The following is a 12500-nucleotide window of genomic DNA, read 5'->3' on the forward strand; positions in this document are numbered from 1 at the left end:
GGGGGGTTATTGGAGAGCACTGCAGCATTATGGGTAACGTAGTCTTTTCCGCCCTGTAGGCGGGCGCACGGCCGGTGCTCACCGATCACGTCGTCATCCCCCTCCTCCTCGCAGATGACCATGCGCTCCTCGTCGCTGGTCATGTCTTCGCTGACCCCCCGCTGGAGCGAGAGAGGGGCGGGGCGCGGCCCGCAAACTGGCCCCCTCCGTCGCCACACATCTGGGAGGGGAGTGTGGGGGGAGAGAGGGGGAGGAGATGCAAGAGGGAGACGGGGGAAGGGGGAAGGAGCGATGCGAGATAAGACAAGAACACAGAACACTCAAACTAAATCTACAGTATGAAGAATCCGCTCGTCTTGGGACGGGGAAAGTGTTCCATACCTGGGCGAGCTCTGCCAGGGCTTGGGTGTTGCCCCTCTCGCTCCTCTCCAGGCTGTGCATGGCACTCTGAGAGAAGGCCCGCGGGCGGGTCAGCTTGGCCACGTGACCCTCGCCCACAGCCCGCTCCGACGCGCCCGCGAGGCCCGCTGCGACCCCTTTCAGCTCCGGGCCCAGGGACAAGGACTGGGGCTCTGCTGAATGCAGAGGGGGAGGGGGGAAGGAAGAGAGGGTACTTTGTTTAAGACTAGCTCAGAAACAACAAGCGGCCGATGTGGTTAGTTCTGCAGTGCTCGTGTGTGTGTGTGACTGACTGACCTGTGGTCTCAGACATGCTCCTCTCTCTGATGTCTTTGCCCCCAGGGACCCCTCGGCCCTCAGTGCCGGCCTTCTTCCTGTCTTTGTTGCACCACTTCCAATCTGGGTGGGCCTTGAAGTGGGCCTCTTTCACCTGCACACGGGACGGGGGGCACAGGGAAAGGGAGGATGCTTGTAAAAAGGTACAACGCGAAGAGAATACAAATACAAAACAAACACATTTGCTAATCACAGTATTCGGTTGCGTGCGTAAACAAAGTTAACCATTTAAATCATCAACCGGACAATTTTATGACAAATGTTGGTTGTAGTCCTGTGTGTGTGTGTGTGTACCTGGAAGGCGAGGTCGTGGTACTTCTGCTTCTCCTTGGGGCCCAGGGCGTACCACCACTCCCCAGGATCTTGCTGACCGTGCGGTTGTCCTGGTTGGGGTGCCGCTGGTGGACCAGAGCGCGGTGGCGCTTGCTGAAGATCATGAACGCGTTCATCGGCCTCCTGATATGGTCCTTCTCCCTCTGAGAGAGAAAGTGTGTGAGTGTGGAGATGAACTGACAACCCCACCTTACCCCCATAGTAGATCTACTAACAGTACTCATGACAGAGAGGCAAGCTGACACGGTCGAGACTATATGTATAGTGGGTCAGAGGGCTGAGCAGTTAGGGAGTCGGGCTATTAATCAGAAGGTTGTTAGTTCGATTCCCGGCCGTGCCAAATGACGTTGTGTCCTTGGGCAAGGCACTTCACCCTACTTGCCTCGGGGGGAATGTCCCTGTACTTACTGTAAGTCGCTCTGGATAAGAGCATCTGCTAAATGACTAAATGTAATGTAAATGTATAGAAAACTAGCACTAAGAATGATGGAGAACGTGCACTGCATAGCAACTGGAGATGGTGGTACTGAGAGAGAGGTACCTTTCCCGGGCTGGCCTTGTCTCCATCTTTTGGCAGGGCGCTGAGGGACTGGGTGCGTCTCTTCACCGGGGTAATGGAAAGGGGCTGATCAGGTAACACACTAGGGAAGAACCTGTGGGGGAGGGAGGGTATGATGCATTGATTAGACCCATGAGCTTGGTAGACTCATCCTCATTATTTGAAGCTAAGCACAGCCCTTTAACACTCACACACAAAACCCAGGAACGAGGCACGGGCAGGAGAAGACACACACATTATGGAGGTTTCAGGAACTGTCACTCTCACAAACCCACACACACACTGCAAGTGGCTTATCTCCCAAGAGATAGCTTAGTAGATTCAGCAGGCAGCTCGTCCATTTCAATGGACTGCTGCCAGGCCACTGCCTTTCATGTAGTGAGACAACGCAGAGCCGTGGACGAGATGGAATGCCTTTGTCTCTTTGCCCTGTGTTGACTCCATACCCTGGGCTACACATGACAGAATCAGTACACACACACACCTCACAGTGGAGAGTGTGTGCGCGCGTGTATGGCCAGTGGCGTGCTCACAACCTGGCGACCAATCACAGACGCGCGCGTATGGCTTGAGTAAGGACACTTACGGGTCGTCCACGTCACTCTCCGTCTCGCTGTCGCCCCTCTCCCTCTCCGCCTCCCTCTCCGGGGGCGGCTCCTCCGTGGCTGCGATGGGGCGAGGCGGAGGACCCCTCTCCAGCGTGGGGGGTGCCTCCACGCATTCCTGGAGCAGCACAGCACCTCCCTGAGACTCTGCGGGGCAAAACAAGCAGGGGTAACTTAATAGAGACGACTGAAAAACCATGAGGATTGCGCGCTCGCCGTTTCAACAGGGTCGGTCTCGATGGAGCTGAGGAGATATTCTTGGCACGTTATGCCGATGAGTACCTGTCTTAAGGTTAGCCGCTGGGGGGTGGTGGACTGGCTGTTGTCCGTCCACGGGCTGAGTCGAGGCATCTGATTGGGTAGGTGCCAGGAAAGGCACCAAGGAATGCCATGGAAACACAGGAACAGATCGGGGCTCCACATTGGTCCACACTGCAAAGTTAATTTTTAAATGATTACATTCATAATAATTCATTATTATTATTTGTACTAGTGAGACTCAAGCTGATCACTTCATACGTTTCACATAAATGAGACGTTTTTTATAGTAATGGGAAGCTGTACTGAAAGTAGTTTTGGTCAATGCTTCAAAGAACAGAAGTACAATGTCAGTAACCCCTATACAAAAGGTGTCTTGTGATACTAAAAAGCTAGTATAAAACTTAACTGTATCCATCCATTTTACACCATCCACACACAATAACAGCGCTTACGACAGACAACAATCCCTCCCCAGTACCCTTCTGTTAGTAGTCGGACAGGAAAGGATCTTGACCAATGAGATTACTAGCATAATCTAATAATGACTTAGTATGCTTTACTGTTTCGTTGTATGCACTTACTGTACTCATATTGAAAATGTACACTGATATGTTTCGACAACGGCACAATGGTAGTGATATTTAATTCACATTAGACATGTATAGTAAATAGCTGTTACTGACCGAACATGCTCAATCCTTGACGGAGGTATTGAGGATTTTCTGATGAAAACATGGCTGAATACAATGCTAGAGTAAAAAAAAAAATGCCCGGGAGAAACGTCCAAGGAAAGGTGCCTCTGGAATATTTGTTAAAATGTCTTGCGTGAAAACATCGTGTATCCGACTCAGAAAGTGAAAACTCCAGATGAAAGCAAAGACATCAGGGTTCGATGTAAACTGCGTCGATTTGGCCCTTCAGGATGGCATCACTCACAATTTCATAGCACCAGACGCAATTATTTATGATTTGCCCTTTTATCTCCGTGTCCAATATTTTAACATGTATACTTCTCCACATAAGGGCTATAGGTACATTAGAGTCACGCTCTGCTCATGTTGCGGCATTCTGATAACGCACATAATGATAACAATACAACATTCGAAGGATGATAACTAAATTACAAAGTCCCAATGCAACGATATAAAGCCAGCACTTCGAACAGATCTGACTTCTCACTGGAAACGTCGTCCTTCTTGTGGTCCAATTACCCCTGATGCCCCCTCTTCCTCTGTTTGTTTACATTACTAGAGTTGTGTGGTACTGAAAGGGTTAACCAGGCCTCTATCTCATCCACGGCATGTGTTATTACATCAGGCCGACACCTACGCAGTCATTACGGGGAATATTTTACATGTCTCCAGCCCAAACCTCTTTGGTATACGGGCGGACAAATACCTCGACGATTGTTTCAAGACATAAGCTACCTCCAGGGTTTAGAAAACTGTCACACGACTACCATCAATGTGGCTATGGCTAGCTAGTTAGCAATATAGCTAACTAGCCGAAACATGCTAACTGTGTATCTAATTGCTACTAACTTCTTTCAATTTCGACCTGTTTTTAAAGGGACAAGGATACGACCATTTTCATGGAATGGCTATTAGCAATCTGATGAAACGAGTGTACAGTACTAGGTTAGCCAGTGTTTTATGCTGGCTAATTATTCAGCATGGCTTTTTTCCAGTCACGCTTGGTCGTTTTTTCATAAGACAACGGTGTCTAGCTCTACGGCACAGGCTATTAAACCCATGTAACTCTCGGTCTGGAAGGAGCAGCTTGCAACTTAAAAGCAAGGCAGGTTGTCTGGTTTGCTCGACACAGCACCTGAAGACGTAAGTGCGCCGTTCCAAACTAGACAGTCCCACGGGAACGCCCCTGACCCTGCACCCGCAGAACACAAAGCAGCTAAATAAACGTTGCTATTCATTTCAACACACCACCAATAAATGATAACTACACACAACTCCTCACAACAGGATTTGAACTACTGCCTCCCGTAACTGTTACAGGGAGACCTTTCTAATTAGTAGGCAATTATAACTCGTCTACTTGAACCTAAATACCACACGTTACTGCAAGGTATGTACTTTCCTTTCAAGTTAGCGAAACTGTACTGTAGATACAGTATGTAGGCTAACATGAAATCAAAAATCTACTGTGCATACACAACAAACAATGTGACCATCTTGTACTGCTGGTGATTTGCTCACTCCAGCTATGTTCTGACAGACTTTTAACCCAAGTGCATTTCAACTGGTGCATTAATCTATCACAACCTCACACGAACCCCTAAGTTTAGATCAATTTAAAAATGCAGTTTCCCTGCGCTATCCACATTTAATTTACAATTCCAACCTTCTGCTCCCCCTCATACAACCTAACCAGTTTGAACCTAATCGAGTGAAAACGTTGCTAGTGGCTGGCTAAGTTGTTGAAGTATTGGACCAGTATGCTGTGAACAGCGGAGGTGATGATGATAGTAGCAAACATGAGAACTCTTGGACTGAAATGACAGAACGAAAGATTAGACCAGAGGCGTGGATGATTCTTCTCTTCAACAAAAAAAAAGAAAGAAAAAAAGAACTACAACGCCGAAGCAGAAACACAAAACGGAGAAGCTGTTATACAGTAGTCGTTAAAAAAAATCGAGGGTTTTGTAAAATACAGAGGATGGCAGCTTTTGAGGTCCGTCTGCACCAGGTTCGCTGCTTCGCGCGGAGGTCTCCCCCCACTAAGGCGCGCACACCCTTCTGTCCGCTCGGTCGATGTAATTGATAGTAACGAACAAAAATACGTTGTCACTTCATCTTGCTGGAGGTCGATTGTATTCCCTTTGATTTGTTCTCTACCGCTTGTGTGCCTCTTTTACTCCTTTGGTCTCTCTCTCTCTCGTCCACTCCTTCTTCCTCTTGTTGTAAACTAGGCTGCCCCCTCTCTTTCAGTGTGTCAACCTCGCCCAAGCGTGCCCCGCCCCTTTTTAGACCTACGCTACTACATTGGTCAAAGCAACCACCTGTCATCCCGCCGCCACGACCGCTGATTGGTTCGAATGTGCACTGGAATGTCAGTCATATGCTAATCTCATTCTGTATATCGGTTAGTCATCATTGGCAGACAATGTGAAACGGAACAGATAAGCAATATAATGTAGGTAAATATCGGGCCATCAATTCGTATAGACTCTTGCGACATTCAGTCGTGTCAAGACGTTGCTGTTAGCATTCATTTACTGGCCTTTCATTCCTACAAAACAGTAAAAACTTTGTGTGCAAATAATATATTCCCCCTCCATAAGTTGCTATTGGTCTGCTTCACGTAGTAAGACCTGATTGATTAAGGAGGCCACAAATCAAACACACACTGAAATGTAGGACAACGAATGGCTTGACATAAATTGGACAAGTCCCGCCCTCACCCCAGTAATGTGAACGGAACATGCAATACTTAAATCGTCCATCAAATGTTTGGAGGGCGCTTGTAAACTACGAATCGGCGTCCAAAAAATACACTTGCCTACATAAATCCATCTGCAATTATGTAACCAAAGAACATTTCTCTACTTCAAACTCAGTGTACCACTGATATTTTGAGTGCACGTGAATTTCTCCTCTTGGACAGGGAGTGTTTGTGTTTGACACTGCTTGAGGTAACATTTGACTGATTGCTTTGCACCACCTGATATGGCGCATCATGTAATGAGTCAGCAGCCAGACACCCATAGAGAAGCAAAAAGAAGGGGTAATGAAACTAAACGCTTCTTCACAAACCACTACTACAACTACAACTACCACTATAACCAGAATGCTACCAATATGGTCACTGAAATCCAACAGTTAGTGTGTAGTAAGCAAATGTTATTTGCCACTTCATAATACAAACTTATCGACTAATATATTCAATCCAGACATCCATATCAATATACAAATACATCAGAAAAATACATAGGTCTACGTAATGCAAGGTTGGCCAATTGTGTATTTAGTAGTTTGAATTGGGGTTAGGGATTTAGTCTACTGCTTAATTTGTTTGAAGACACAACAAAAACAGCAGGAGACAGATGATGTCATTTTCCATGATAACCAACCCTTTCAGTCCAAGAAGCATTCGTTTTCGAGTTTTCCATCGTGCAGTTTTGCCTCCTCCAGACAGAATTTTAAACGCGCACACACAGATTCTTATGCACCAAACCATGAGAAAATAACAAGAGGGAGGGTTTTCAAGTGAGGGAAAATGGGTGGGAAGGGACAAGAGAAGTGGATAGTACCAGAAGGTAAAAATAGACTTTAGTCATTCTGTGCAGGGGAGGTAGAGAGGGAGGGAGGGAGGTAGAATGGGAGGGAGGGATGGATGGAGGAAATACATTGTGAAAACAGAACTTCTCTTATGGAAGGAAGGGTGGAGGGACCAGGCACAGGGAGGGTGGGATCACAAAGGCATGGCAGGGAACACACAAACACACACTACAAACACGCACTACTAACACACACTACTAACACTCACTAGCTCTACAGTCAGCTACCCAAAGATTAGACAAGCAAAAGTAGGGACGGGTTACTAAGCAGAAAAACTAGGAGCAGTGCCCCCGGAGTAAGTATGGTGTCAAAGTGAAAACCTATCCTGTCAGTCAGACACAAGCACAATGGAAGGCGGGACTTGTGTGTCTTGACTAACCAGTCGGTGCGTAGGCAGGTTTGAGAGCCGGCCAATGAAGGCCAGTTCTACTGCCTGAGATGAGGCAGATGCCATCCCCTGTAGTAAACAAGTTCTTAACCCTTTCAGTTCCCTGACTGCAAAAAAAAAAGGACTGTAAATAAACCTGATGAACGTCTAAATTGCCCATCACGGTGGTTTGACACAAGTCAGAACTTCATCGTGGTGACTATTTCACTCTGCGGTCCCCTGGTCATGTAAATGTGGTATTTCCATGACTTTTGAAGCATGTAGCGTTAACTGAATGGTTAAAGTAATTGATATTAGAAGAGAGAAAGACAGAGAGACAGAGATAGTTTGTGTGGTGTGTGACTAAGAGATTAAAGTTTTTAAACTACAGCTCAGCCAAGGCAGAAGCATAGTAAGAGAGGAAAGGAGAAATCCGCTCAGCTCTGGTCATTCAGGGTCTACAACACTAATTAAGAGAACTTTTTGGAGTAATCGCTGTAAAGCTGTAGGAACTGTATTCGGAGTACTACCGAAGGATAGTATCATTTTATTTGCCGACTAATTATTCCATATCTGTAGCCTTTCGCATCGTCAAGACATTTCCTCAGTGTCAAATAATGGCACCACAAAATCAATGTCGAATAACGACGGTGCGGAAACAGCAAACAATGACATCACACACACACACACACCCACACGGGCTCTGACAGTCACCGTCTGGTAGACGTGAACGCGGAGGAACGACAGCTCGAAACAGATGGAGACAGAGAAAGGGAGAGAGTGAGAGAGACAGAAACAGAGAGACCCCAAATTCCCCCTCAGCGAGCACTGCTGAGTTTGGCGGAGGTGCACTGCTGTCTCTCTGATTGGCGGAGGGTTGTGTAGGTGTTGGGGGATTATGCTGTTCTCATTCAGTGTGTGTGTGTGTGTGTGTGTGACTAATACCATCTAATGAAGTGCGGTTTCACGTGACCCCCTTACCTACCTGGAACATCCACTCCAGCCCACCACAATTCACTCATCTCTCACCTGACATCACATCCATCCATCTCTCCTCTTCTACTCCCTCCTACATTCTCTCCAACCCCGCCCCCCCCCCTTTGGTATTTTTCTTCACCCAGCCAATCATTTGCTCTTTCCAATTATAACTCGATTCAACACCCCTCGCAGTTACCATGGTAACAGCCATGTTGGGCACAGGTCCGCATGTCACTTGTGGTGACCGATGGCCAACCTAAACCCGCCAAGTCTGCCCCCACAAGTCCTTGCTCTCACTCCGACACACACACACACACCTCCATTCCAGGGGTAGTCGATAACATATGTAAATACTTGTCTGCCATCAAGGTATATGGCAGGTAATGCACTGAAGAATTAGCTTACTCAGAAGTAATGTTATCAATAGTTTTTCCTCACTCTCCTCACCAATAGTTTTAGACAGTCTCCACCCCTTCATCCTCCAGCTCTTGATCTGGGATCAGCCATCAGTGGCTCAACCCTCACCGCAACCATTACAGAAGAAAAGTTCAAACTGACCGGAGGACATTGTCTAGACTCAAAAATCTAATCTTCCTTCAGTCTACTGACAGATGTAATGGGTCTGTCTGACCACCTGGGGGCAGAGTGAGCCTTCAGATAAACGTCCAGAAAGACGACCACGACAGCCTGAGAAAACACTCTGAGAGGAGGAGAGGAGGACCAGACGGAGGAGGAAGGAAGATGATTTGAATAATGAGCATAAAACTCTTGGACACTTCCACACTCTGACTTTGACTCTGAGCATTGCACAACTGTTATACCACCGCCTACACCTAGAGTAGGGCAAATGTACCTTTAGAATTTCCTCCAAAATGTTAATCAAAGTCTAGTGCCGGTGTCCTTGTGTATGTGTCTCTGTGTGTGAGTGTGTGTGTGCAGTTCTGTGACTAGAAGCTTCTCTGAGACTGTGTAAACGACAGGAGAGACTCTGATGCGGTTGTTGCCATGACCAGGGATCCTGTGTGAGGGGCTTTGAGCATTACGTAAAGGAAGGGGGGGGTGGAAGGGGGGGGATGTTATTCCCGGGTATCCGTATCCGGGTAGACCAGGATGGAGTGAGCGAGTGGAGGAGAAGAGAGGGGAAGACACCGCAGTGTGAGGGAGAGAAGGGTTATGAGGCTCCAGTTCACACGCTGTGGTTTCGGGGAAGACGAGAGACGCACAGGCAGTGGAGGGAAGAGGAACGAACTGCAGGAAGACTAAAAGAGTGTGTCCGTATCGTGGGTACGTGAGAATGACATGTTTCTGAAAGTCTGCCTGGAGTGGTTGTGTTTGTGCCTGTCTGTCATTAAGTGCGTGTGTGTGTGTGTGTGTGTGTGTGGTAAGGTGCAAAGCCAAGAGGTGTGTTAAGATGCAAAGGTCTCTGGTGTATAGCTTCAGTAAAAAAATACAAAATAAAGTGTCAATGAATTTCCAAAGCCTTCCACAGAAAAATCTAAAACACATTTATACACACAGGCCCCTGACACCCAATAAAAGATGAGTTACAATTTTGTAACAGAGGAAAAAGTTTACTAAAAGTATTTTAAATTATGTCTGTGTATTATTGTGTTTTCTTGTAGACTAAGATGTATGTTGACTCCCAGTTCCATCTCTCCTACATGCATTTAAGAAACAGCAATAAGTAGCAGAACATTTACTATATAATTGATATATATATATATGTTTTTCTTGTTATATAGGCTCGTTGTCTCACGTTTCAATTTTTTAAATCTTTTTTGATATGATAAACCACTGAACGTAAGAGATATAATAATAATAATATGGTCCGTCAGTGAATATTTCAGTGTATACACTGCGGTAATGTTCCCAGCTACAGAGATTTGACCTCAAGCACTTCAAAGTCAATTGCAAATTCAGTTTTGGGGGTGGGTGAAAATATACACATGATGCTTAACTGAGTAATTTCATTTACACATACATTTTGACTGAAATGTCAGAGTTGAAAGAAAAGCCTGTGTTTGTGTGTGTGTGTGTTTGTGTGTGTGTGTGTGTACTTTCAAGGGGAGAGGAAAGAGGAACTGCAGAGCAAAGCACACTGACACAGAAGTTTCTGTTTTCCAGTACCATGTACGTTGTGTCAGTGTATGTGAGTGTGTGTGAGTGTATGTGAGTGTGTGTGAGTGTATGTCAGTGTGTGTGTATTCGTCCGTGTGTGTGAGTGTATGTCAGTGTGTGTGAGTGTATGTCAGTGTGTGTGAGTGTGTGTCAGTGTGTGTGTCAGTGTGTGAGTGTGTGTCAGTGTGTGTGAGTGTGTGTCAGTGTGTGTGAGTGTGTGTCAGTGTGTGTGTCTATGTGTGTGAGTGTCTGTGTGTGTCAGTGTGTGTGTGTCAGTGTGTGAGTGTGTGTCAGTGTGTGTGTGTGTGTGTGTGTGTCAGTGTGTGTGTGTGTGTGTCTGGGTGTGTGAGTGTGTGAGTGTGTGTCAGTGTGTGAGTGTGTGTCAGTGTGTGTGAGTCAGACGGTTGCTAGATGTGACATTCACACTTTGCTTTATGGTCACACACACACACAAAACTGTACACACTCCATACAGCATCAATCCTGTTTCCTCCTCTTCCTCTCCTCGTCACATTCCTCTCTTTTTCCCAGATGCCACTCATCTGTCGACTCCATCCATTCTAGAAGAGGGTTTGTGTGTTCTCTGGTCTGGCATTAACCCCCCCCCCCCCTCCTTCTCTTTCAAAATGTGTGTGCGTGTACATTTGTTTTTTTCTCTGTGAAAGCTAGTCGACATCGCTCACTCTTATCCCCCTCTCCTAACTTGGTTATCTCATTTATGCAACAAACACCCTCTTCGTTTCTATGTCTCTCTATCTTCTCTCTCTCCCTCTCTTTCTCCTTTATCTTCTCTAGCTGACAGAAACATAATACTCTTCAGACTGTGATGTATGCTATCAAATATACTGTAAAGTGCAATTTTCCAATATGATAACCAGATAATGCACATTAATGTATTATATCAGATTTCTTTATATCAAATTGTATAAAATCGCTGATAAAATAAATGTATGAAGTGTTTGTTTTTATTTGTTAATAGTATTAAAAAAATACATTGTAACTTACTGAACTAGTTAATTATTAAAAGTAAGCTGAACTATTAAATTAAGACTGGTGTTATGTGCATAGTGTTCCACAAAGTATAGTGTGCGTGTGTGTGTTAATGAGTGAGTGTGTGGGTGAGTGACTGGGAATCCTGTACTCAGATCGTCATACACACACATGTTGATATCTCATGTGTATAAAAAGAGAACATGTTTCATGATCTGAAATCATCCGTCCTACACAAAACTCATGCACCCCCCTCTCTCTCTCTGCCCCTCTCTCTCCCCCCCCCTCCCCCCTCTCTCTCTCTGCCCCTCTCTCTCTCCCCCCCCCCTCCCCCCTCTCTAGCTATGATATATTCTCCAACACGCTCAAATACAAGAGCTTACACACCCTCTTTCTCTCACTCAAGAGAGAAAACACCCACATGCTTTGCTTGTCTTTAAAAGATGTACGAAATCCAGGCGCTCACGCACATGCGCGCGAGCTCACAGAGTGACACTATTCATTCAATGTCATTTCTGCTGCAGGAGAGTTTTCTGGATAAGATGTTTACACTTCGTGACCTCTCTATGCCTGCATGTGTATCTCTTCTTCGGTTGTGTGTACATGCACGCACACACACAAGCACCGTAGGAACCTGAACACACACGGGCACACAAATACAAACCCCATCTAAGATCAACAGGGCCGGCTGGGCCAAAATGTCACACCACGAGTCACACCCCAAAACAGCGCGTCAGTGCAGATAGAAAAATGTTGATCTCTCTCTCTCTCTCTTCTCAATCTTTCTCTTGCTTTCTCTCTCCTCAATCTTTCTCTATCTCTTTCAATCGCAGATACACGCACCACGCGCGCACACACCAATCTCAATCCCACACACGTACTCCCACACAGACTAGGAGACCGCAACGTGCGCACACGTATCACTGTGTACAAAATTAGAGTCCGACACAAATTCACACCCCAAAAGACCTCCTACACCATTCCCACCGTCCTTTTTCACGGTACACACTGACACATAAACACACACACACACACACTGACACATAAACACACACGCACACACAATGCATCATTGATAAGTGGTGTGAGGAGATAATGGTCCCTAGGGAGATGTTGCAAGCCAAACCCAACCTCAATCTCTTTCGAAACACACACACACACACACACACATACCTCTTCCTTTCCCATGGGACAATCCCTGTCAGTAACATTATATGGCTCATCAAGGTTAAAGGCGTTTGGGCTTGCATCGAGACAGA

The 12500-nt window shown here is 46.1% G+C and overlaps 1 protein-coding gene across 1 annotated transcript in view; it reads right to left on the bottom strand.

Annotated features, from left to right (window-relative positions):
• The window catches only part of cicb (capicua transcriptional repressor b), a 37035-nt gene that overhangs the window by 8835 nt on the left and 15700 nt on the right, over nt 1–12500 (bottom strand). Inside the window, 9 exon segments of the mRNA XM_062466224.1 lie at nt 7–166; nt 169–220; nt 382–572; nt 697–829; nt 1030–1094; nt 1097–1211; nt 1610–1721; nt 2214–2379; nt 2515–2664. Of these exon segments, the coding sequence (XP_062322208.1) occupies nt 7–166; nt 169–220; nt 382–572; nt 697–829; nt 1030–1094; nt 1097–1211; nt 1610–1721; nt 2214–2379; nt 2515–2664 (1144 nt within the window).

Source organism: Osmerus eperlanus, chromosome 7 (assembly GCF_963692335.1).
Source record: "Osmerus eperlanus chromosome 7, fOsmEpe2.1, whole genome shotgun sequence".
Taxonomy (NCBI): domain Eukaryota; kingdom Metazoa; phylum Chordata; class Actinopteri; order Osmeriformes; family Osmeridae; genus Osmerus; species Osmerus eperlanus.